Raw genomic sequence first — 26,644 nt, 5'->3', positions numbered from 1 at the left:
ACAGATATTTTAAGAATTCTGTCCATACTGAGTGCAAGCAGTAGTCTGATAGCAGACAGATATATAATTCTATAGTTTATAAGGCTGAAAGCTGGAAATTAGCAGAGCACATTAATTTTGAAAGAATCAGTGGTTTTCCAGTGGCCCTGATCATGATTCTTTTGTGGTCTGGTTAGGGGTTGGATAACAGAGAACCTTGGGTTTATTCTCCTGCTACCTCCATCCTCTGCATCCTTCTTTTTTGTCTTCACTGAATGACTACCCTCACAGAGATCAAACTTCTCCCAACATTGGTCCTGCTGGTTTGCTGGTATGTAAAACTTATCCTCCTTGCACGTAGTTGAAGCAAGAATATTGGGCCTTTTCCTTGAGTGTTTTTTCGAAACTGACATGTATTACTATATGATCACTGTGATTCACTGATGATAGTAAAATATTTTAAACACAGTTCTTCAATTGTAATGGCAAAAATTAGTCTCTCCATGGTGTGTTTCTTTCTTGTGTGCTTGGGTCATTAGATGAAAATAGTTATTAATGTTGAAAATATGATTAGTGATACTGAGGTTTGGTTTCTGATTTTTTTTTATGAAGGTGTTCAAAAGCAGTAATTATCTAGAAATTGAATTATTAAAGTTGTACAGTATAATTTGTAGTATACTTTCTCTGAAGCTAAAAACAAAAACCCCTATAGTTACCTTTAACATCAACCTGCATAGGAAGAAAGGTTCATAAAACCTAAAAATATTAACATTTAAATGTAATAAATACTATTAACTAGCATGAAGCCTTTTCAGAGCTGGGTTTTATATATTGAATATTTCATTAACAGTTCAACTAAAAGCTTTGTTTACATGGATTATATCTTTGTATCTCTAATTTTGCGTTTAGAATAATTCAAAGAGTATTTGCTGAAAAAATTGTTGCAGATGTTTTTCTGCAGTATTTTACCTTTAATTTTGTGTATTGTTTCTAGTGAGTATTTGGCAATATTCAAGAAGACCGTTGCAATGCATGAAGTGTTCCTGTGTCGTGTGGCAGCACATCCTATTTTGAGGAAAGATTTAAATTTCCATGTCTTCCTGGAATATAATCAAGATGTGAGTATTGATCAAAGTAGTGATCAAGGTTTATTTTTAAAGCATCACTGGAAAGAGTAGGGAGTTGTTAGAAAAGGCTTAAGGCCTTATAAAAACATTTTATAAAATGTTCTTATTTTTCAAGCAGTTTAAAATGACTCTTTTTCATGGGACCTCCCTCATCAATATATTCTCCAATGACATTCATGATTCTGCCCAAGGTCTCAGGGCCAACAGGAATTTTGACTGGTGCACCAGAATCCAGGACTTCTGGCCTCTAACCAAGCCTTCTCTACCATCCATGGCAGTGGTCCTTGCTGTGCTCTCACCCAAATGTTGGGCCAACTTCAAAACCAGCCTGGTCTCCCTGCCTTGCACTTCCAGGGCATTTAGGATGGGTGGCAGTCCCTCATCAAATTGGACATCCACCACTACACCAATGACCATGACAGTGTGCCCAGTGGCGGCGCCTGCCTTTGGCGAGGGAGATGTTTAAGCGGCATTGTCTCTGGCAGGCTGGAGCGGCTCCCAGTATGAGCTGGGCTTGGGGTAGCGGCGCTGAAGGGCTGAGTCCCTGAAAGGCCCCAGAGGCGAGGGCAACGGCCACATGACCCACAAGACCCAACATGGCGGAGCCCGGGGCGGGGCTGGAATTAAGAGCATTTGACTTTGACACCTCACCTCCCAGTCAAGTGAGAAAAATCCCTGCTGGGTTCCTCATCTCAGAAAAGAGTCTTTTAGATTCAACACAAAATGTGATGCTATTATCGTCTGGAGCAGAATGCCATCCCTAAGTCCCTCACATCTCTAGGTGAAGCTGAGATGCTGGGCAAATTCAGACTCTCACTGATGTGTTCAAAGGGCTTAGATCTTGATCAGTCATCTTAAGTTATTAGTTGTAGAACAGTGTTTTTATGCTGTTGCATTATATAAATCTGATTTCTTTATTCTGGTGTGTAAATATTATTTGTTGGTATAAATAATTAGTTATATCAATTTGCTGGTTTTACTCATCTGTAAACCCTGAGTCTCTAGAAAAAAATATATATACATAAAACTTATTTGATGCAAAAAAAAATGATTCTTTTTCAGTGATAATGCACTGTTTCAGTAGAACTTGAGTGGATTAATTTTTTAGATGATGGTATATTATGTTATTACTGGAATATTGATTTTCATCCTGAATTGTGAACTTCTTAAGAAATAGGGTTATTGGGCTACCCTGGTTGCACAGTGATTAAGAATCTGCCTGCCAACGCAGGGGACATGGGTTCGAGCCCTGGTCTGGGAAGATCCCACATGCCGCGGAGCAACTAAGCCCGTGAGCCACAACTACTGAGCCTGTGCTCCAAAGCCCACAAGCCACAACTCCTGAAGCCTGCCTGCCACAACTGCTGAAGCCCACATGCCACAACGACTGAAGCCCATGCGCCTAGAGCCCGTGCTCCTCAACAAGACAAGCCACCGTAATGAGAAGCCCGCACACTGAAACAAAGAGTAGCCCCCGCTCACTGCAACTAGAGGAAGCCTGCACAGAGCCAAAAATAAATAAATAAATATTAAAAAAAAAAGAAAAGAAATAGGGCTTCCCTGGTTGCTCAGTGGTTGAGAATCCTCCTGCCAATGCAGGGAACACGGGTTCGAGCCCTGGTCCGGGAAGATCACACATGCTGTGGAGCAACTAAGCCCATGTGCCACAACTACTGAGCCTGTGCTCTAGAGCCCACACTCTAGAGCCCGCAAGCCACAACTACTGAGCCCGCACACCACAACTACTGAAGCCCGCGCACCTACAGCCCATGCTCCACAAGAGAGGCCACCACCATGAGAAGCCCTCACAGCACAACGAAGAGTAGCCCCCACTCGCTACAACTAGAGAAAGCCTGCGCACAGCAGTGAAGACCCAACGCAGTCAAAAATAAATAAATGGGGCTTCCCTGGTGGCGCAGTGGTTGAGAGTCCACCTGCCAATGCAGGGGACACGGGTTCGTGTCCCGGTCCAGGAAGATCCCATATGCCACAGAGCGGCTGGGCCCGTGAGCCATGGCCGCTGAGCCTGCGCGTCTGGAGCCTGTGCTCCGCAACGGGAGAGGCCACAACAGTGAGAGGCCCGCGTACCACAAAAAAAAGAAAAAAGAAAAAAAGAAAGGAAAATTTTTTAAAAATTATTTTTAAAAAACGAAATAGAGGTTACTAAATTTATTAATGTTCTTAAATTTGAGTTTGGAGGCTTCTGAAGCCTTATGGAGAATTCCAGAGAAGTACTTGAGGTAAAGAATTCAATACTACTTTTGGGTTAATCATTGACTCTTGATCTGTTTAACCTGCCTTCTTCAGTGCTGATTGCTCCTAATTTTCCTCCCTCCCTCCCGGCCTGAAAACTCTGTTATAATGCAAAAAGAGATTTGAGGTGGTTGAACTTTGAAAGTTTCTTCATTTGTGGTGCTGGAAAAACTTTTCAGTGGACGGGTGATATAGATCTTGGGATCTATATTTGGATGACAAGATTAACTCATTATTTTAGTAGAAAACAAATGTAAACATAGTGGTTTGTTTGGTTACAAGTCAACATCAAGATCAAAGAATTTTGTGTATACAGATTTTCCCTCTTGGTTTGGTTTTAGTAGCTGTGGCAATAAAACGTCCTAAGTCTAGCAGTAGAGAAAACTTTTAAAAGGGTATGAATGTATAACTCAAAATGTAGCACTTTAGCATGAGTACTCTCACAAGCATAAGTGTAGTATGTGGTACTGGCCTGTGGTCACTTAATAACTAGGAATTGTAAAGAATGCTGGCTATATTGTGAATTATGAGAGTCTAAAAATGATTCATGAATAGGGTTGCTAACAAACACATGATAGAATGCTGTCATCACTTTTTTACCTTTATGAATTTGTTGATGCTGGCCTTTATTATGGCCTGGGCTAAAACCTTAACAATAATTTGGTAGAGCAACATAGGTGTAAAGTGAGGCATGGTGGTACCAGCACAAGGCCACCTTAGTACTCAGGCTCCAAGTACTCTATCCTATTGCCACAGCCCTTGGTACTATCTGAAATTATATATCTGTATTTATTTACTTATTTAATTTTTTTTTGGCTGTGTTGGGTCTTCATTGCAGTGTGCATGCTTTTCTCCAGTTGTGGAGAGCAGGAGCTACTCTTCATTGCAGCGCGTCGGCCTCTCATTGCAGTGGCTTCTCTTGTTGCGGAGCACGGGCTCTAGGCGTGTGGGCTTCAGTAGTTGTGGCTCACAGACTCTAGAGTGCAGGCTCAGTAGTTGTGGCTTGCGGGCTCTAGAGCACACACTCAGTAGTTGAGGTGCACGGGCTTAGTTGCTCCGTGGCATGTGGGATCTTCTTAGACCAGGGCTCAAACCCATGTCACCTGCATCGGCAGGCGAGTCTTAACCACTGCACCACCAGGGAAGTCCCTATATCTGTATTTAAAAAATTTGTTTTATATATCCATTATCTATCTCCCCCTACTAAAAAGTAAGCTCTCTGGGAGTAAGACTTGAATTTTTCACCATTGTATCCTCACTATTTTAGAATTGTGCCTGACCATTAAGATGTAAAATTAATATTTGTTAAAATAATAAGTGAAAGATTATTAAGTGTTTAGTTCACCTTTATAAATAGCTTTCATAAATCCTAGGATTTCATAATTTTTTTCCCACCAAGGTAGATTTATTTTTTTCCTTACAGTTTTTTTTAATATATTTGTTGTTGTTTTTGTTTGTTTGTTTGTTTATGGTTGCACCAGGTCTTAGTTGTGGCACATGGGATCTTTTTAGTTGTGGCATGTGGCCTCTTAGTTGCGGCATGTGAACTCTCTAGTTGTGACATGCATGCGGGATCTAGTTCCCTGACCGGGGTCGAACCCGGGCGCCCTGCATTGGGAGCACGGAGTCTTAACCTCTAGACCACCAGGGAAGTCCCTTTTCCTTACAAATTAATATGTGCTTGATAGAGATGATGATGATGATGCATTTTAGTAACCCTTTTAATATCAGCAAATGGTTGTTTTGGAGAAAGCCTAGAAAGATGGACTGGAAAGTGTTTTGCAAATATTTTTTAATTAATTAATAACAAGTATGTTAACAGGTTGTAGAAGATCATAGGCCCAAAATTAAAAGGTTTTTCTCAACCTTGTCTCTAATGCTGTTTCTCAGATCTTTTCTCTGTTCAGTGGTGCTGGAAAAGAAATCTGTGCTGTTCTACTATCTGAGCTTCAGAGGGTCATGGGACTGATGAGCTGTTGAAATAGAGTGAAAGTGTCTTGAAGTCTGAAAAGGCTGTGGGGCATTTGGAAGGCCTAGAAAATCTTGTTCCAGCATTTAGTCTTATGAGAAATGGTCACTGCTATAAGGAATGATTGCCTGTAGTATTGCTTTCCTTATGTAGCTCTGCCCCTTCTGTTTCCAGTACCTATAGCTTTAGTCTGCTTAGCAGTAGATTGAATATCTTACCTATTCAACACCCTAATCTTCATTCGTTTCTTCCTGCCACATCAGTGACCACACCCAGGACCTTGTCTCACCTCTGAGTTCTTTTTTTCTTTTTCTTTTTTTTAAATAAATTTATTTGTTTATTTTGGGCTGAATTGGGTCTTCCTTGCTGCACGCAAGCTTTCTCTAGTTGCGGCAAGCTGGGGCTACTGTTCGTTGCAGTGCGTGGGCTTCTCATTGTGGTGGCTTCTCTTGTTGTGGAGCACGGGCTCTAGGCACATGGGCTTAGCAGTTGTGGCTCGCGGCCTCTAGAGCACAGGCTCAGTAGTTGTGGCGCTCGGGCTTATTTGCTCCGCGGCATGTGGGATCTTCCCAGACCAGGGCTCGAACCTGTGTCCCCTGCATTAGCAGGTGGATTCTTAACCACTGTGCCACCAGGGAAGCCCCACCTCTGAGTTCTTAAACCCTAATATTATAGACTCCAAACATAGCCTTCTGTCCTCACAGCTCCCTTTTTCCCTGTTCCCCTTATAGTAGTTCTTTGACTCACTGCTGCATCTAGACCCTTGACCTCTCCTGCACTTTGACCCTGTCAGTAGCCCTTTTGTCTTTCTCATCTCACCTAGAGTGCCTGCTCTGTTCCTTATAACAAGGTTATGACTTTAGACAGGTCTCTCCCATTTTCCTTTAAAGCTGATTTCAGTAATTCTTGATCAGATAGTGGCCTTGTTCACAGAGTGGGGGACACCAGTCAGAAATCAAATCCCTGAGCCGCCTGCATCCCTGCAGCCTTCAACCACCTTGGTGGCCACACTCATTTAATAGCTTCTTTTCTTTTTTACTTTCTCCTTTCCAATCTCGATTCCTTTTTTTCCTTTGCTTGCCTAACTGCCCTGACTAGAACCTCCAGTACAGTATTAAATGGAAGTGACAAGAGCGGACATCCTTGATTTGTCCCTGATCTTAGGGAGAAAGCATTCACTGTTTCACTGTCAGGTATGATGTTAACGGTGGGTTTTTTCATAGATGCCATTCGTCAGCTTAAAGAAGTTCTTTTCTATTCCTACTTTTTTGAGTGGTTTTATAATGAAAAAATACATCTGTTGAGGTGATCATGCAGTTTTTGTCCTTTATTCTATTAATGTGGTGAAATACATCATGCTTTTGCATGTTGACTAAGATATCTTTCCAGCTATGCTGGCTCCCATGTACTTGTGGATCTATGGGAATGTCTCTTGATGTGTTTTCATCTTAACTCTAAAGCTACTTCACAGTCTCTTTCATGGGCTTTATCCTCCATATATCCATTCATTTAAATCTGATTCTTCCACGGTTCCTCACTGAGTTCTCTAGAAGTCTAAAAGTTCCTCTAGACTTCTAATTCTGTAAATTCTAAGTCATATCATCTACTCCTGTGGCTCCATCTACTCTAATATGCTCTTAAGTTAGAAATCGATGGGAACTCCCTGGAGGTCCAGTGGTTAGGACTCTACGCTTCCACTGCAGGGGGCACGGGTTCAATCCCTGGTTGGGGAACTAAGATCCCGCAAGCTGTGTGGCACAGCGAAAGGGAGGGAGGGAGGGAGGAAGGAATCTGTATCACCCCTGAGTCCCCTTGGCATTTTACCCTCAGCTGCACTCTTCTTTACATTCATGCCTCCTTTTGTATTCTCTATATATCTCAAAGAAGGTGTCACTACCTCCCAGTCCCTTACACTGTGAAAATTACTCAGGATTCCTACTGCCTATTCAGGAGTCACCAAGTTCTCTCTGTTTTATTTTACTATATTAGGAATGTGTCTGCATCCTTCCATCACTAGACCTAAAGATTAGTCCTGACTTGCATAATCTTTGCCTGGGTTTTCGAAGCAATCCCTGACTGGTCATTCAACCTCCAGTCTTATCTTTCTCAACCCCTCAGTCTGTATTAAGTTCCTTGGGTGCTCCCCTAATGCCCCATGGATATCTTTAACACTATACTCCTCACACTATATGTAATTATATGTTTACTTCTCTCTGTCCTCCTCTGCACCATAAGTTACTTTAAGAATAGGGACCACCTCACCTCTTAATCGTCTTAATATTCCTAACACCCAGCAACAGTGCATGGTTATAGTATACATGCATTATGGTTTGTTAAATGAGTGAATTAGTGAAATAATTAATATCAAAAATTCAGTAAAAAAAAAAAAAAAAAGAAAAAAACCTAGAGTGCTTTGGGAGGCCTAAGATAGAGCAGAGAATTCTAACTGGGAATTTGAAAGGGTTACATGAAGAGATGCCTTTTAATTTGAATGTTAAAGTCTGAATAGAATTTTTGGTGGGGGAATTCCCTGGTGGTCCAGTGATTAGGACTCCGAGCTTCCAATGCCAGGGGCCCAGGTTCGATCCTGGTCAGGGAACTAAGATCCCGCAAGCTGTTCAGCATGGCCAAAAATTTTTTTGAAAAAAGAATTTTTGGTGAAAGAGGTATCATTTCAGATGCAGAGGAACCTAAAAGCTCAGAGCTTCTTTTGAGAACAGTTTGGAACATAAGGCTCTCTAGGGGTAGAGTGGTAGGTGGAAAGGTAAGTTGAACCAGATTTTTCAAAGTATTGAGTACCGTGCTAAGGAGATTGGCCTTCATTCTCTGAACATTATGAAACTTTGTAAACTTATTAAGTTTCCAAAGTGTGATGTTGGAAAGTTATCACAAGCAGCAGAATGGATTGGATGGAGGAGATGAGGGATGTTAACTAGTAGTCCAATGTAGCAGTCTAGGCAAGAGATAATGAGGACTTCTACAGGACAGTGGGAGTGGGAAGGGACACATTTCAGAAATTTGCTCGTAGAATTTGAGCTGTGAGAGAAAGAAAGAAATTGTAGATTACTTCAAGATTTTTAATGAAAGGTACTGGGCTTTAGGGAACATACGAGAATCTGAGAGACTGGTTGGATGGGGCGGGGGGCGGTGCATGAATAGGGAACCAGGAAGAGGGAAAACTTGGAGATTAGACTATAATGAGTACTCTTTTAAGATTTTTCTAGGGCTTCCCTGGTGGCTCAGTGGTTGAGAGTCCACCTGCCGGTGCAGGGGACACGGGTTTGTGCCCCGGTCTGGGAAGATCCCACATGCCGCGGAGCGGCTAGGCCCATGAGCCATGGCCGCTGAGCCTGCGTGTCCGGAGCCTGTGCTCCGCAATGGGAGAGGCCACAACAGTGAGAGGCCTGCATACCGCAAAAAAAAAAAAAGATTTTTCTAATGTGGGGTTAGCAGAATCTCTGTGTAAGGATATGATGTAGGCAATTGGAATTAGGATCTAAGTTTCAGGAAAGAGCTTAGGGGTAGTGAGAGAGATTTGTGAGTCACTTACGTAAAGGTGGGCATTGAAGCCATGGCAGTAGATAAGGAAATTAGATGGATGTTCCTTCATGGGGTCCCTGATGCAGCAAGTAGTAAAGTCAAAGAGCTAGCTGCTTCTCACCTTTGCCTTTACATATACCATTCATGCCAGGCAGAGTCATCTTTTGTGTCCTTTGAATCATGAGTTGCTGACCCCAAAACAGGTGAGGAGATAATATTTGGATGGGTTTGGAGTGAAGAATTTTCAAAATGTATTTTCAGAGCTTTTACAGAATCATATGATGGTATGTTGTACTCCAGTAAATTTTGCATGTTCAAAGGAACTCCTTCCTGAGTTAATATTTAGTTGACTTTGTATGATATAGTAGTGTTTGAACAAGTATGATGAGAGGGTTACTTACAACAAAATTATCAAATATACTTATAAAATTTGGGAAAGCTAGGCCTTATTGTAGATCAGCTGAACCTGAATCTTTGGGAGTGAGGCCAGATTCCTCTTTAATGTCCCTAAATTTGAAAATCACTGATATACGTGATGAAATTGCCACTTTATTAAGTTTAAAAACGGGGTCCTTTTGAGATTGCCATTTTGATATCAGAGAATAAAGGAGGCATTAACTTCTCATTTGTAATCTTAAAAGAAATGCTAACTTAAATTAACCTTTCTTTCAGTTGAGTGTGCGAGGGAAAAATAAAAAGGAGAAACTTGAAGATTTCTTTAAAAACATGGTTAAATCAGCAGATGGAGTAATTGTTTCTGGAGTAAAGGTAAGACTATTTAATTAACAGAGGTGTTGGTTTGAGAATTTACTTCTTCTAAGAGGGAGATAGATTGAGATTTCAGATGTGCGGACGATTATATTAGAGTAAAAGAGAAGTTTGGATAGTAGACTTCTTAGGCCTGGGAAACTGGGCCCCTCACCCTGGGTTCCTCAAGAGCTCCCTTCTCTAAGGGGTAGTAGGTCTGCAGGTCCAAGTGGATTTGCCCACCCAGAGCCCATGCCCCTTTCCTCCAAACCAGACCATTCTCCAGGTATCTAGAATCCCGTATTTCCTTGCCCAAATCCCAAGCCTTCTTTCAGGTCCTGCACGGGCTTTTTCCTTGAGTTCATCTGCCAGTGGGTAGACTGGGCTGCTGGTGGCTGTCCTCCACAGGTGGTCAAGGAGTAGAGGGAAGACACAGGGCAGAAGGTCAGTGTGCAGGGTGGAATGAACATCCAGCCACGTGCACGTGAGGTCTCTCTGGGTGCCTTACAGAGTCACAGGGTGGGGCACAGAGGGTCTGCCTCCATTTGTACACTTATCCAGTTGGCCTTACAAATGTTAGGGGCAGACCTGGTTTCAGATTTGGAGTTAGAAGAGCTCAGTTGAGGTTTTGGTTTCGTCTCATAGTAGCTACATGACCTTGGAAAAAGTCACTTTCTTTCTCTGAACCTCAGTTTTCCCATTTTCAAAATTTGGTCAGTAATGCCACCTAGCTCACAGGATTGTTAGAAAGATTGAATGAGATGATATGTGTGAATATACTTACAAAGTTAATTATTTACCAAGGTAACACCTAAAATTTTCTTAATGATTTCTGAAAATGGTACAAAAATGGATTTTTCTGAAAACTCTAACCATTAAAATATAAGAGAAAAATGTTTATATTACATTATTAAGTAAATACTAATAAGAGATAAATAATGCTTTGTCATCATTGCCTGTTTTTATAAATACATCTATAGTAAAACTTGGGTGTAAAGTACTGTTTGATTTATACTTTAATTTTGCAGAGACAGAGCATTTGATATTAATTATAATTAATGTTGAACTTTTTTCTTTTTTTTTTCTTATTTATTTATTTAGGCTGTGCTGGGTCTTAGTTGCAGCACACAGGATCTTCACTGTGGCATGTGGGATCTTTAGTTGCAGCATGCAGACTTCTTAGTTGCGGCATGCATGCGGGATCTAGATCCCTGACCAGGGATCAAACCCCGGCCCCAAGTCTTACCCACTGTACCACTGGGGAAGTCCCTGAATTGTTTTTTTTTCCGGTACGCGGGCCTCTCACTGTTGTGGCCTCTCCCGTTGCGGAGCACAGGCTCCGGACGCGCAGGCTCAGCGGCCATGGCTCACGGGCTCAGCCGCTCCGCGGCATGTGGGATCTTCCCGGACTGGGGCACGAACCCATGTCCCCTGCATCGGCAGGCGGACTCTCAACCACTGCGCCACCAGGGAAGCCCACTGAATTGTTTTCTTAACATTAAGTATAAACCACTATATTGATTATGATTTTGATAATTTTATTGAAGTAAATAGCTGACATTTTTTAAACATTTACAGTGTGGTGTTTGGTAGCCCACATTTCATTAATCTTCACTACAGCTCTGCAGGTTAGTTTAGCTCCATTTTTACATTTAAGAAAACTGGTACACATGAATTAGCAGATTTTAAATGACATTTTATCAGTACTAACTTCTGCTTCTGTGTACTGTTGATGTCAGTCTCAAATTACATCATTTCAGCTGGTGCTTTTTCAATAAACAATTGCTGTTTTAGAAGAAAGGGAAGTACTGTTAATAGTTTTTACTTTTAAAGTATTTCTAGTTTTGTCCCAGAAAAGATTGAGAACAGTGTTTAATATGAAAATTGCTCCCAGATAGCTAGTTTGGCCAGGTTCCCTAAAGCAGTCAGAGAGGGCCCTAATGACTAAGGGATTCAGGAACAGCATTCAGGAACGGCCCATAGAATGCATAACAGACCAAGAGAAACAGATTTTCACTTGTCTGCCAGGCTTTTTTCCCTTTTTTCTCAAAAGCAAATGATCACTCCCACTGGCAGAAGTATATCTGTTGGAGAACAGGATTGTAGAGGCGGAGCACAAGTAGGAACACATTTGAGTACAACACGTGAGTCTCAACCACAATGGGGAGCTCTAAGCCTTCAGCTGCAAAACTGTAGAAGATTTCTTACTTGATAGATAGAAACACATGTTTTTAAAGTCTGAACTTGTTGATGAAATCAATATAATGTCTGATTATTAGAGGATAGCTATGCTGTTTTACTGATGATCTTTTATGATTATAAGGATAACAAAGTGATTTATGTGTTAGACTAAAGCAAGTAAGTGAAAAAAACTCATATTTTCTTTTGATCCCATAGGATGTAGATGATTTCTTTGAGCATGAACGAACATTCCTTTTAGAATATCATAACCGAGTTAAGGATGCATCTGCTAAATCTGATAGAATGACAAGATCCCACAAAAGTAAGGTTTTTCTCTGTGGCTAAAGTTTACATTGTTTAATGGAATATTTATAAAGTTATTATGTTATTTACAGTTTGTAAAAGTCTTGATATAGGGCAGTGGTTCTCAAACTGTGGTCTCTGAAGCTTTGATCCTAAGGCCCTTTTAAGCAAGTCTGTGAGGTCAAAACTACTTTCATAATAAAACTATGATGCTTTTTGTCTTTTTCACCATGTTGACATTTACACCGATGTTGCAAACGCTGTGGTGGATAAACTGCTGGTGCTTTAGCACAAATCACGGCAGTGGCACCAAACTACTAGTCTTTGTATTCTTTCCCACAGCGCATTTGCAATTTAAAATTTCGTTTAAGAATGTCCTTGATGGTATAGCACAGGGGAACTATTATATTCAGTATTCTGTAATAACCTACAGGGGAAAAGAATCTGAAAAAGAATGGATACATGTATATGTGTAACTAATCACTTTGCTGTATACTTGCAACTAACACAATATTGTAAATCAACTATACTCCAGTATAAAATAAAAATTAAATTTAAATTAAAAAAAAAAAAGAATGTCCTTGATGAAGCAGTGAAACTTATTACTTGTGGAAAGTCTCCTCCCTTGAGTATACTTTTTTTAATATTCTGAGTGATGAAATGGGAGGTATGCATAAAGCACTTTGCATATGGATGTATGATGGTTCTCTCTAGAAAAGCATTTTAGTGAATGAGTTGCAGCTGAACTAGCTGCTTTTTTTCATAAAATACCATTTTTACTTGAAAGAACAACTGACAAACTGTGATTATTGAAACTTGAGTATTTGGTAGACATTTTATTAAAAATTAATTAAATGGGCCTGACACTTCATGGAAAACAGCTGACAGTGTTTGTTGACAATGATAAAGGTCAGGCTTTCCAGCAATAATTAGAATTTTGGAAAACTTGTATCAGTCACCATGAGCTTGCTTTTCAATAATTAAAGACTTAATCTGAGGAAATTGATGATAATATTAGTGTGATATCTTTGATATTATATACTGAAGTGTGTCAACATTTGGAAGATCTGTGTGATTCATTGAACTAGTATTTTCTTAATGATCAAAATTATGTATGTAAAAGATCTATTTAAAGTACAAGATAGATTAAAATGGGTTTTTTTAACAGCTTTATATTGAGATATAATTGATATCAATAAGCTGCAATGTTCAAAGTGTACAGTTGGATAAGTTTTGACATATGTATGATATCATCACCACAGTCAACATAATGAACATATCCATCACCACCAAAAGTTTCCTCGTGGCCCTTTGTAATCGCTCCCTCCTGCGCCTGTCCCCAGGCCACCGCTGATCTGCTTTCTGTCTGTAGATTAGCTTGCATTTTCTAGAGTTGTATATAAATGGAATCATACAGTATGTACTCTTTATGGTCTGGCTTTGAAATTCAACAAAATTATTTTGAGATTCATCCATGTTGTATGTATCAATAGTTCATTCTTTTTATTGCTGAGTAGTATTCCATTGTATGGATATACCACAGTTGTTTATCCATTCAGCTGTTGGTGGACATTTGGGTTGTTGCTGGCTTTTGGCCATTTGAAATAAAGCTGACATAAACCATCTGTATGTAAGTCTTTGTATGGACATATGCTTTCATTTCTCTTGGGTAATACCTAGAAGTAGAATGGCTGGGTCAAGTGTAAGTGTATAATTAATTTTTTTTTTAAACTGCCAAACTTTTTTCCAAAATGATTGTATCATTTTACCTTCCTACCAGCTGTGAACGAGAGTTCCAGTTGCTTCACACCCTTGCCAATAAAGATAATCAGCCTTTTAAATTTTATCCATTCTGCTAGGCCAGTGTGGTTTTAATTTGCATTTCCCAATGATTGATGATATTGAACATCTTTTCTTGTATAAGTCCTCCAACTTTATTCTTCTTTATCAAAGTCATTTTGGCCCCTCTGGTTTCTTTACATTTTCATATGGATTTTAGAATCAGTTTGTCACTTTCTACAAAAATGCCTGCTGGGATTTTGATTGGGATTGTATAGAATCTGTAGATTAATTTGGGGAGGATTGACATCTTAACACTGTTGGTTCTTCTGATACATGAACATGGTATATATCTCCATTTAATTAGGTCTTCTCTCAGCAATGTTTTATAGTTTCCTTTGTACAGATCTTATACATCTTTAGTTAGATCCCTAATTATTTTTTGATGCTATTGTAAATGTTGTGTTTTATACATCTCAGTCTCCAGTTGTTTTTTGCCAATATATAGAGATACATTGTATTTTCAGTGTTGAGCTAATAGCTTGCAACCTTACTAGATCAACTCAATTTTTAGCTTTATTAACTATTTTGTAGATTCCTTAGGATTTTCTACATAGACGATCATCTGCTAATAAAAACAGTTACACTTCTTCCTTTGCAATTTGAACGCTGTTTATTTCTTTACCTTGCCCCATTATACTATAGCTATACCCTCCAGTACAGTGTTGATGGAAGTGGTGAAGGCAAGCAACTTGGCCTTGTTTCTTATGGGGAAGGCATCAGTCTTAAGCCGTTAATTATGATAATAGGTGTAGATTTTTCCTAGATGCCTTTTAAGTCAGGAATGAATGTTGGATTTTGTCAAATGGCTCTTTTTGCAACAATTGACATAACCATATGGTTTTTCTTTTTTAGTCTATTAATATGGTTAATGATGTTGATTGATTTTCAGATATTAAACCAACCTTATATTCTTGGGATAAATATCACTTATATCATTAGATTTAATGTAATAGAGTACACAAAGTTCATTGATAGGATTTCAGATTCCCCACAGGAACTAACCCTTAAACTTAAACTGCTTGTTGAGTAGAGTATCCACAATTTTCTGAAAATATTAGTAAAATGCCTCCTCCTTTTCCAACGACACATCTGTTTGAGGCTAGATTTTCTCCCGATACTTGAACAAAAACAACGTATCACAGTAGAGTGAATGCAGAGCAGATAAGAGAATGGAGCTATTCTATTATTATTATTCTATTAATCCAGGCGCAAAAGAGATTTGCAAAACTCTAACAGTGTCACTGTGCTCACTAATTTTAAAATATATAAATAGTTATTTTCATTTAAAATGTTATGTTAACTTATAATGGTTTATGGGACTTCCCTAGCAGTCCAGTGGTTAGGACTCTGTGCTTCCAATGCAGGGGGCATGGGTTCTATCCCTGGTCGGCGAACTAAGATCCCACATGCCCCACGGCCAAAAAAGAAAACTAAAACGTATTAATGGTTTTAATACTGTTATTTTAAAATAGTAAATATTTAAAATTTTTGTTTTACTTTTTTAAAAATACAGTACATATTGATAGATGTAACCCGCATAAACAAAAGCTCTTTAGGGTCCTCAGTAATTTCTAAGAGTGTAAAGGAGTCCTAAAACCAAAAAGGTTCAGAGCCTCTGATATACAGACAGGTCAGTAGGTACCTAGAAGTACGAACCTCCGTTTTGGGGTATTGTTACATACTCTTAATAGAAAGGAGGAAGTAAAGAAGTCTCAGGCCTGGTAACTTCTATTCTTGTGTCATTCTTTTGAGAGAGTTAAGACTTCTTTTTGTATTTTATTTTCCTATATCTTTGTGATTTGCAGATTCATTCTAATGAAGTAGTAGTTCTTAGTTGCCTGTTCAGTAGTTAAGAACTGTATAGTCAAAGTGTGGGAAACTTGAATTCCTTCCTAAATTCATTACTGATTTGCTTTAGAGCCTTGGGCAATTCACATAATTAGTCTTGTGTTGGTTTCCTTGTTTATAAAATGGCATTAAGGATAAAATATCTCATACTTTCACTCCTCTGTTAAGAAAAACTTTGTCCCCAACCCATCCCCTCCTGGCCCCTCCATCAGGACCCACACTACTCCCCACTCCCCGCACACACCCAGAGTCACACAGTGCACCGTGAGGGCTCCAGCGGCACCCTGTGTGCCTTCCTAGGAAACCCCACACTCCACCCACCCCCACTAGGCCCTGGCCCCAGCCTGTAGGCACACGCCCTTCCCCAAAAAAAGAAAAACTTTGTAAATACGAAATGGTACATACTAGTGTTGATTGTAATAATTAGGAATACCTTTAAGTTTAGATTTGATGATTTAAAAATGGAAGCCTACTATATATACTTTTTAAATTTCTTAAAAAGTTACTTAATTCATAAACATTGGCATATCTATTATGTGCCAACCATCATGTCAGACATTGATGATTTCAAGATGAAGAAAATAACAGTCTTTGCCATTAAGGAATTAATAATTTTGCAGGTGAGATAAACACTAAAAGCAAAAAATTACAATATATTGTAATTAATCCTATTATAGAGGTGTATATTAGTGCCATGGAAGTATAAAGAACTATAGGAATCATCTGTTAAGAAAACAGAATATTAGTGATTCTTACTGATTCTGTTTATTTGACCAAGTGGAATGGTGTTTTAGGGGAGATGATAGTGATCCTGTTTTACAAAAATACGACTGTTGGGCTTCCCTGGTGGCGCAGTGGTTGAGAGTCCACCTGCCGATGCAGGGGACATGGGTTCGTGGCCCGGTCTGGGAAGATCCCACATGCTGTGGAGCGACTGGGCCCGTGAGCCACGGCCGCTGAGCCTGCGCATCCGGAGCCTGTGCTCCGCAACGGGAGAGGCCACAACAGTGAGAGGCCCGCGTACCGCAAAAAAAAAAAAAAAAAAAAATACGACTGTTACATATAATTAATTACCTTACATATATAGTGGACCCTTGAACAACACAGGTTTGAGCTATGTGAGTCCATTTATATGCGGATTTTTCTTCAGTAAATATGTAGTATTGTAAAAGTACTACACAGTCCGAGGTGGTTGAATCTGCCAGTGCAGAACCGTGGATACAGGGGCAACTATAAAGTTAAACAGGGATTTTTCACTGCGGGGAGGGTTGGCACCCATAACCCCTGCATTGTTCAAGGGTCAACTGTAATAAAATTTTACAAAATTATAAAGTAAAAACTATTTTTTCATAATTAATGAACTTAGCCTGGATTATGAAAAATTAAGCTTTTCAACTTAATAATTTTATAAGTCACTGTGATTTATAAAATCAGGACAGTTTGTATATTTTTCGTGATCACATAATGCTGTAATAACTAAAGAGGGTAGTGTTCTCAAAGCCTAATGTTAGTTAGAATACAGGAATTTCTTGCTCCAAAAAATAATTTCAGGGTCAGCCTAAGCATAAACTATTAATGTATTCAATATTAAACACAGAAACCATTTTTGATTCCTACCTGTCAATAAACCAACCTTTAAGTGATTTTTGAGTAATATTATTATTTCTTTAACTTAACCTGTTAGGGTGTAGTGAAGAGTCTTATATATAAGTTACTGTTCATAGTCTGAAGTTTGTACTTGATGTTTCTTTATAAAAGATATCAGGATAGAAGATTTGAGTAACAATAAGTAAGTAGTCACCAAATTTCAGCCATATCAGTTGAATGTAATTTTGTGCAAAATAAGAAAGTATAATGTAAGCATTACTGTTTTGTTAGGGGATAAACACATAAAAGCCTGGTAAAAATACTACTCGTATAAGTGGGAATACAAAGTAGGCATGTCTAGGATTTCATTAATGATAGCAAACATTTGTATAGTACTGTATACACTATGTGCCAAGTTTATAGTAATGTTTACTAACTCATTTAGTTCTCTAAATAATTATGTGAATTGGGTACCATTATTTTCCCTATTTCCAGATGAGGAAACTGAGGCACAGGCAGGTTAAGTGATATGCCCAAGGTCATACAGCTGGTAAATTGGGAAGCTGGGATTGGACAGTTTGGTTACAGGTCCATGCCCTTAACCGTTGCACTATGCTATTCCTTTTCTGAAATTATAACCTTTTCTCAACAAGGGCATTGTCCTGTGGGGCAAGCCCTAGGAGGAGTACTGTGCTGACGTTGAGTACTTTGCTTCCTAGCACCCAACGGTAGTGGTACTACCATTCATCTAGCTTCCCAAGCTCCTGCCTCAGGTCTACTGTTTGTAAATCCTACCTGTTACATTTCCTAAATACCTTCCAGCTTTGTTAGTTCCTCTCTGCTCTTAGTGTTTCCGCTACCTTGATCCTGACCCTCAGCATCTGACACAGCAGTTTCCTGGTTGGTCACTGTGCCTTCTGTGTCTCTCCACTATTAGTCTTTATTCAAGGCAGCAGAATTTTAAAATCTAAAATCCTTATCAGGTTGATTGCACCACTACTAGGATTTTAAAACGTTTAATAACAGCCATTCCCACAAGATCAGGTCCACACTTCATCATGGCTTACAAAACCTTTCTTTCCCCCAAGATGCTTGGAAGAAAAATAAATTGATCTTTCCATCTTCAACCCTCTCCACTTCCCTCTGTACCCTGCAGTGCCATAGTCCCAGAAGGCTCTCTGAATATACTTTGCTCTTTTATGTCTCCCTGGCCTTTTTCCATGCCCTTCCCTTTATCCAGAATGCACTCTCCTCCTCTTTGCCTAGTAAAGATTTGCTCATCCTGCGAGCTCCAACTCCTATAGTGTCTGTAAATCCTTCCCTGACCTCCTCAGGTGAAATCTTCTGTTTCCCCTGCTCGCGTTGTAGTTTATACCTACTTCTAATATAAAATTCATCATTTTGTATTATAGCTTTTGTCATTTCTTTCACTAGACTTTGGGCATCTATATTACATACACATTTTTTTGACATTCAGTAACTATTTTTGAATCAATGAATAAATACATTAAATTCTTAAAACTTTTTCCGTAGGTGCTGCAGATGATTACAATAGAATTGGTTCTTCATTATATGCTTTAGGAACTCAGGACTCTACAGATACATGCAAGTAAGCATTCCGATTTAAAACATTAAATATAAGTAAAAGAAAATTTTTGTTGGCAGCTCAGGCACACACAGTACTTCTGACCCAGCAGGCATTTTGGAATATTTTTGTCAAAACACGTTGATAATATGGAGCTTCTTTATAAACTTAGGTCAGTGTCATTTTTCTCTTCCCTTTCCCTACTTTTTTTTAAATCTGAGAAATAAAAATCGACCTTAGTATATATAATTTTAACATTTACAGTGTTTCATTTGATGAAAATTTGCCAATTTGTATGTGTGAAAGAGACAGAATTTATGTTTAAATGTTCTTAGATTTTTATAATGTTTTTTATAAATAAGAAATGCTGTTTTAGAATTAGAATATATATATACACACACGTATGTATATATACACATATACATATATATACACACACATGCACACATATATATATATATATTTCGTTGGAGGCCAGATTTCAATGTACCATAAATAATCTTAGTTGCTCCTATAATGTTTAAACCGGGCTCTCTATTGAAAAATAATTCAAACACATTTTAAAAATTTTAAGTGGAAAAACTATTTTCATAGTCCATGTCTTTCTCCAAACCACATCCATCCTTGAACTTTTCTATAGTATATCCTGTCTCAGTACACATGTCAGATCCAGTTTTTCAGCAAAACACTAATTAACATGCTACCTTCCCAAAGAGTTAGTTCTTAAGTATTTGATAAGAAGGAAAAATGTCAACATTGCCATGTGTTATCTTTCATAAACCTCTCAAAGCAAGTTCTTTTTAGTAATGTGAAGTTCATAAAATTCATTTTAGCTTTCGATAGTATTTGCCCTAATCCAAATATAATGTCATCGATAATTACATATTTTACAGGATACCATTTAATAGTTTGGCATGGGGATATTTTTTTAGTTGGTGTCAGCGTTTGAGAGATGGGCTTTTTAATTAATAGTGAAAGTGGGGGCTTCACTGGTGGCCTAGTGGTGAGGACCCTGGGCTCTCACTGCAGTGGCCGGGCTCAATCCCTGGTTGCAGAAGATCCTGCAAGCTGCCTGGTGCGGCCAAAAAACAAAGTGAAAGTGAGCTATGAAGTAGAGATTGGCTGTTCATTTGTGTTGTTTTCCAAAACAAAGCAGCTCCATTTGAAAGTATTTAAGACATAACTCTTTGGATGTCATTGCCCTGTAATAATTTAAAGGTATGGTTTTATTTAATATTATGTGGCATATTACCAAAGGATATCGAGACAGATTTTTTAAGTTTTTAACATATGGCTTAGACCGCCACCTTGAAATGGGAAGATTTTCTGTAATCGTATGTCAAAAGGAATCTGTCACATGGGTGGACGTACAGAGATTTTTGTTGAACTAAATGAAGTCTTCAGTGAACAAGACAAATATTGTAATGAGGTAAGAATGTTCATTATTAATCTGGTTTGGGGTATATTCTCTGAACATTTGAAATAGAAAATTATTTATGATGAAATATTTTTCCCTTCCAGGTTTTTTCTTAAAGTTTCAGAACTTTTTGATAAAACAAGAGTAAGTACTAATAATTAACCTTTGGGAGTCTAAATCTCTGCAAACGGTAGTGTTTAACTTGTTGGGCTGTGTTTAACTTTATTGAGGAAGATGAGTTATACTTCAAAAGGTTGAAGAGGCAGATTTAAATTTGGAAATAATGAGAGTTTTTCAGGAAATTTCGTTTTTGTTATGGTCTTTTGGTATATGTGTAAAAGTTCATACTCTTGATCAGAAAACATGTTCATTAGGAGGCTGGGTTTATTTTTATGAAAGATCATTTTTTTCCTGGGGCTTTGTAAGCTAGAAGAAAATCTTAGATTCACTATAACTTTACCAAGATTATTGCTTTTGATCCCCCATGACACACTGCTTTAAAAAAGAGTTGTATCAACATAAGACAAAAATATAACTGCAGAAAGTTTTCATTCATAGTAGTAATAATTTAATACTGATATAGTCTTGGTTTTCAGGGGTCATGTTAATTTATGATCATTCTATCTATCAGTTGATAGTGAAAATGTTTACTAGATTTGTAATGGTACTTAGCTGAGAGTCGTGGTGGCTAGTCCATTGTAGAAATCAGATTTCATCATGACCTTGGCAGTTGAGTAGTGGAGACAAGTTGAAGAAAAGGAGATACTCTATCACAAAGGAAAAAGTTCTTAAATATGTAAGTAAATGTTATACTGGGGTCCATATAGCTCATTATTCTGCTTTGATATTTGTACCAGTGAGCATTTTCTGGGAAGATATAGTTGTTTTTGTGTGCGTGTTCATTTATATCAAAAGAATAGGAATCTATCACAAACAGCCTTATGTGTCAATTCTTTTGGAAGCAGATGTCAAGGTGGGATTAAATGTACAAGAGATTTATTGTGAAAAACAAAGAGGAACGAGCAGGAGTAGACAGGAGGGGAGCGTTCCGATAATAGTGCAGGTCTACACCTGCAAAAGGAGAGGGAGAGGAAGGAGGACTGTGTAGGAGGAGTTTCAGACTATAGCGCAGTCCTAAGAAAGCTTTGTCCACGTCAGAGGGGAGTGCCTGAGCCAGAGCTGCCCATTAGAGGAGTTCTACATCAGGCAAGAATGGGCTGGGTGGGGAGGATGGAACATAACTTTCGTATGAACATGGTTCCAGATCCAGAGATACTGCAGTTGGGGCTATCAGTCAACTGTGCTCCTTGCAGCAGGCATTTCTCTTGGAGATCTGGGTGGCACATTTCCATAGCCCCAAAATTCTTTATTTCCTTTAGCATTTGCATGTTGTTCTGGTTATTATTGCTGTGTAACAAACCATCCTAAAATCAGTAGCTTTAAACAGCAACCATTTTAGTATGCCAGTGAGCTCTTTGGTTCAGGAATTCAGAAGGGGCACAGCAGGGATGGCTTGCCTCTGCTCCATGATGTCTGGGGCCTCAACAGGGAAGATATGAAGGCCAGGGCCTGGAATCATCTGAAGGCTCTTTCACTCATATGTCTGGGGGTTGATACTGCTATCAGCAGGAACTTCCGATAGGGCTGTTGGCTGTGACACCTACATGTGGCTGCTTCCCATGGAGCTGCTTAGGCTTCTTCACAGCATGGTAAAGAGGTTCCAAAAGCGAGTATCCCAAATTATGGGAAGTAGAAGCTGCTAGTTTCGTTAGGCCTGGGCTTGGAAACTGGTACAGCATCATTCCTGTATTGGGCAAGCAGTCTGAGAGCCCAGATTGAAGGGGAGAAGACACATACCCTACTTCGTAATGGAAGGAGAGAAGCCCTATTTAAAAGCACTGAACATCATCTAGCATGTCAAGAAGTTCTGTAAGTTTGTTTCTCCATAAAGAAACTTCAAGATTTGTTCAAAACTTTTTATTAAAGTGTATTATACATGTAGAAAAAAACACATAACAGAAGTGTACAGCTCAGTGAAATGTCACAGTTTAACACACTCATGTAATGAACACCCAGATCAAGAAATGGAACATTACCAGCAACTCAGGTGCTCTGTTCCCCTTCAGCTGCCTTCTGAGTCACCACCTTGGCTGCAAGGCTAACCACTGTCCTAGCTTCTAACAGCAAAAATTAATTTTATTTTCATATTTTATGTAAATGGATTATGCAGTATATATCCTTATGTCTGGTTTCTTTTACTCAATATTACATACATAAGATTCATTGGTGTTGCATGTCGGTATAGCTCCTTCATTCTTATTGCTGTATAGTTTTCCATTCCAAAAACATACCTAATTTTATTATCTTTTCTACTGGTAGGCATTTGGATAGTTGCTAGTTTGGGGCTCTTTACAAAGAGTACTGCTAAGACCATTCTTATTTATCTTCAGCTGAACATAAGTATTCATTTCTGTTGAATGTATGTAACTAGGAGAGGAAGTGATGGTTCATAGGATATCCATGTGAAAAGCTTTTGTAGGTACTGCCAAACTGTTTCCCAAAGTGATTGTAACGACTTACATTCCCACCAGAATGAATGTGAGCATCTCACTGCTGCACAAGGTTGTAATATTTGGTATTTTAGCTGTTCTGGTGGATGTGTAGGGTTTTTTTATTTTAACAACAATTTCAGAGTCGCAGAAAAGTTGCAAGAATAGTACAAAGAATTCCTCTACATGTGTCACCCAGATTTTCTTAATGTTAACATTTTCTACATTACTTAAAGTTCTTTTATTCCCAGAAGTCCATGTTTATTGTTTTTTGCCCTTTGTGCACATTTCTCTCTCTCTTTTTTAAAGATAAGAATCAATTTTAACGTACCAGGACTTCCCTGGTGGTCCAATGGGTAAGACTCCACGCTCCCAATTCAAGGGGCTGGGGTTCAATCCCTGGTCTGGGAACTAGATCCCACATGCCTTAACTAAGAGTTTGCATGCCTCAAGTAAAAATCCTGCACTAGGCAAAAAAGATCCTGCATAATGCAACTAAGACCTGGCACAGCCAAATAAATAAATATTTTTTAAAAAAATTTTTAATGTACCAATACGATTATCAGTGATTCTCCATACTGTCATCAATACCTAGTATAGAAATGTTCCCGGTTGTCTCATAAATGGCTTTTTACGGTGGACCTTGTTTGAATCGGGATCCAAACAAGGTTCCCACATTGTATTTGGTTGACATAATACATTCTTCTTTATTCTCTGTCTCTCCAGACTGAATGAAGAGTTCTCATCTTTTTATTTTATTTTTTTAAATCATCCTTGTTTTTATTTATTTATTTATTTTTGGCTGCGTTGGGTCTTGGTTGCGGCACACAGGATCTTTTGTTGCGGTATGTGGGCTCTTCGTAGCGCAGGCCGGCTTCTCTCTAGTTGTAGCGCGTGGGCTTCTTGCTCGTTGTGGTGCTTCGGGCTCCAGGGCATGTGGGCTCTTCGTCGCGGTGCACAGGCTTCTCTCTAGTTGTGGCATGTGGGCTTCTTTCTAGTTGTGATGCACAGACTTCTCTCTAGTTGTGGCGCACGGGCTCCAGAGCGTGTGGGCTCTGTAGTTGTGGCATGCGGGCTTAGTTGCCCCATGGCATGTGGGATCTTAGTTCCCCGCCCAGGGATTGAACCCTTGTCCCCTGCATTGGAAGGCAGATTCTTAACCACTGGACCACCAGGGAAGTCCCGAGTTCTCATCTTTTTAGTCAGACTTAATGTTTTAAAATTGTTTTCTGGTTGTCCACAGCAGAAGGATTGGTTTGAATTACCTAGTCTACTGCTGTTGCCAGCCTCTATTACTTTATAATCATGTGTACATATCAATTGCCATTGAAATGAATAGAGAGAAAAATACAGGTGAACCTGAAATATGATATTGAAACTCATTACAGCCAAGAACTTGAGTCAAATATAGAATCCTTCCGTAAATTCACTAATCTGTTCATTTTTTTGTCAGTTACAAAAAAAAAAACAAAAACTAACAGACTAACAAAAGAGAAGGAAAGGAAACTTGGTTTAAATAGGAATTGATACTGTAGTTATTTATAACTAATATTTTTACAATAATAAAGAAAACACTGAGTATAGAATGTAAGTACTGATTAAATACCCAATTTTTTTCCCTTTTTCAGAAAATAGAAGCCCGAGTGTCAGCTGATGAGGACCTCAAACTTTCTGACCTTTTAAAATATTACTTAAGAGAATCTCAAGCTGCTAAGGTAACTATTCTTCTTTTTAAAATGGACTGCTTTACAAAAGCCATCATCTCCTTAGAGGTTGTTAGACTTAAGATTGTTAAAGATGACTTATCTCTTGATTTTAAATTATATTTTTAAGTATGATTTTTTTTTCTCCTTTTATAAATTGTAGGTCAGGGAACCCCACATAAATGTTTCCTCTATAAACTCCTGATAGAATTTGTCTAGAAAATTTTTTTAATTGAATTTGGTGTATTTAGTCAGGTGAAATACCTGCAAAGACAAAAGTAAAACCCCCAAATAACAGTTGTACAGCTAAAGGATTCCTAATTTTGTCTATCTAAGTCCTCTATTGAGGGTGAGAGAGCCATAAAACAGAGAAGTATGTTTTATTTTAAGGCATCTCAAGTTTCCTTTTGGAAATCTATGTGCAAAACTAAAACTCTTACTAATCAAAAAAAAGTTTAATAAAAACATCTAAAAAGCACTGAAGACTTAGTGGCTCAGATACTCCAAATTCCATGTTAATTTATGAATTGAGATGTACAGAAAATTCCCATCTAATCATGGGATTGCTGGGTCATATGGTAGTTCTATTTTTAGTCTTTTAAGGAACCTACATACTGCTCTCCATAGTGGCTGTATCAATTACATTCCCACCAACAGTGCAAGAGGGTTCCCTTTTCTCCACACCCTCTCCAGCATTTATTGTTTGTAGATTTTTTGATGATGGCCATTCTGACCAGTATGAGGCGGTACCTCATTGTGGTTTTGATTTGCTTTTCTCTAATGATTAGTGATGTCGAGCATCCTTTCATGTGTTTGTTGGCAATCTGTATATCTTCTTTGGAGAAGTGTCTGTTTAGGTCTTCTGTCCATTTTTGGATTGGGTTTTTTGGGGTTTTTTTGATATTGAGCTGCATGAGCTGCTTGTATATTTTGGAGATTAATCCTTTGTCACTTGCTTCGTTTGCAAATATTTTCTCGCATTCCAGGTGTTGCCTTTTCATCTTGTTGATGGTTTCCTTTGCTGTGCAAAAGCTTTTAAGTTTCATTAGATCCCATTTTTGGTTTTATTTCCATTTCTCTAAGAGGTGGGTCAAAAAGGATCTTGCTGTGATGTATGTCATAGAGTGTTCTGCCTATGTTTTCCTCTAAGAGTTTTATAGTGTCTGGCCTTACATTTAGGTCTTTAATCCATTTTGAGTTTATTTTTGTGTATGGTGTTAGGAAGTGTTCTAATTTCATTGTTTTACCTGTAGCTGTCCAGTTTTCCCAGCACCATTTATTGAAGAGGCTGTCTTTTCACCATTGTATATGTTCTTGCCTTCTTTGTCAAAGATAAAGTGACCATATGTGAGTGGGTTTATCCCTGGGCTTTCTTTCCTGTTCCATTGATCTGTTTTTCTGTTTTTGTGCCAGTACCATACTGTCTTGATTACTGTAGCTTTGTGGTATAGTCTGAAGTCAGGGAGCCTGATTCCTCCAGCTCCGTTTTTCTTTCTCAGGATTGCCTTGGCTATTCAGGGTCTTCTGTGTTTCCATACAAATTGTAAAATTTTTTGTTCTACTTCTGTGAAAAATGCCATTGGTAGGTTGATAGGGATTGCATTGAATCTGTAGATTGCTTTGGGTAATATAGTCATTTTCATGATGTTGATTCTTCCACTCCAAGAACGTGGTATATCTCTCCATCTGTTTGTATCGTCCTTGATTTCTTTCATCAGTGTCCTATAGTTTTCTGAGTACAAGTCTTTCGCCTCCTTAGGTAGGTTTATTCCTAGGTATTTTATTCTTTTTGTTGCAGTGGTAAATGGGAGTGTTTCCTTAATTTCTCTTCCAGATTTTTCATCATTAGTGTATAGGAATGCAAGAGATTTCTGTGCATTAATTTTGTATCCTGCTACTTTACCAAATTCATTGATTAGTTCTAGTGGTTTTCTGGTAGCATCTTTAGGATTCTCTGTGTATAGTATCATGTCATCTGCAAACAGTAACAGTTTTGCTTCTTCTTTTCTGATTT

The 26,644-nt window shown here is 38.7% G+C and overlaps 1 protein-coding gene across 3 annotated transcripts in view; it reads left to right on the top strand.

The window, feature by feature from the left end:
* Positions 1 to 26,644, top strand: part of SNX6 (sorting nexin 6) — a 53,355-nt gene that overhangs the window by 13,791 nt on the left and 12,920 nt on the right. For 2 of the 3 annotated variants that reach the window (XM_089906035.1, XM_022570735.2), the window contains 6 exons: positions 974 to 1,097; positions 9,541 to 9,636; positions 12,013 to 12,118; positions 18,910 to 18,985; positions 20,483 to 20,522; positions 24,556 to 24,642. In XM_089906035.1, the coding sequence (XP_089762161.1) occupies positions 974 to 1,097; positions 9,541 to 9,636; positions 12,013 to 12,118; positions 18,910 to 18,985; positions 20,483 to 20,522; positions 24,556 to 24,642 (529 nt within the window). The remainder of the gene's footprint in view (positions 1 to 973; positions 1,098 to 9,540; positions 9,637 to 12,012; positions 12,119 to 18,909; positions 18,986 to 20,482; positions 20,523 to 24,555; positions 24,643 to 26,644) is intronic. The other variant, XM_089906043.1, reaches the window with a different exon arrangement.

The sequence above is a fragment of the Delphinapterus leucas genome, chromosome 2 (assembly GCF_059928025.1).
Source record: "Delphinapterus leucas isolate spDelLeu-1000000601 "Yukka" chromosome 2, BTC_Dleu_Yukka2, whole genome shotgun sequence".
NCBI lineage: Eukaryota > Metazoa > Chordata > Mammalia > Artiodactyla > Monodontidae > Delphinapterus > Delphinapterus leucas.
Note: the sequence above shows the minus strand (reverse complement) of the source record. Positions and strands in the feature narration are given on the sequence as shown.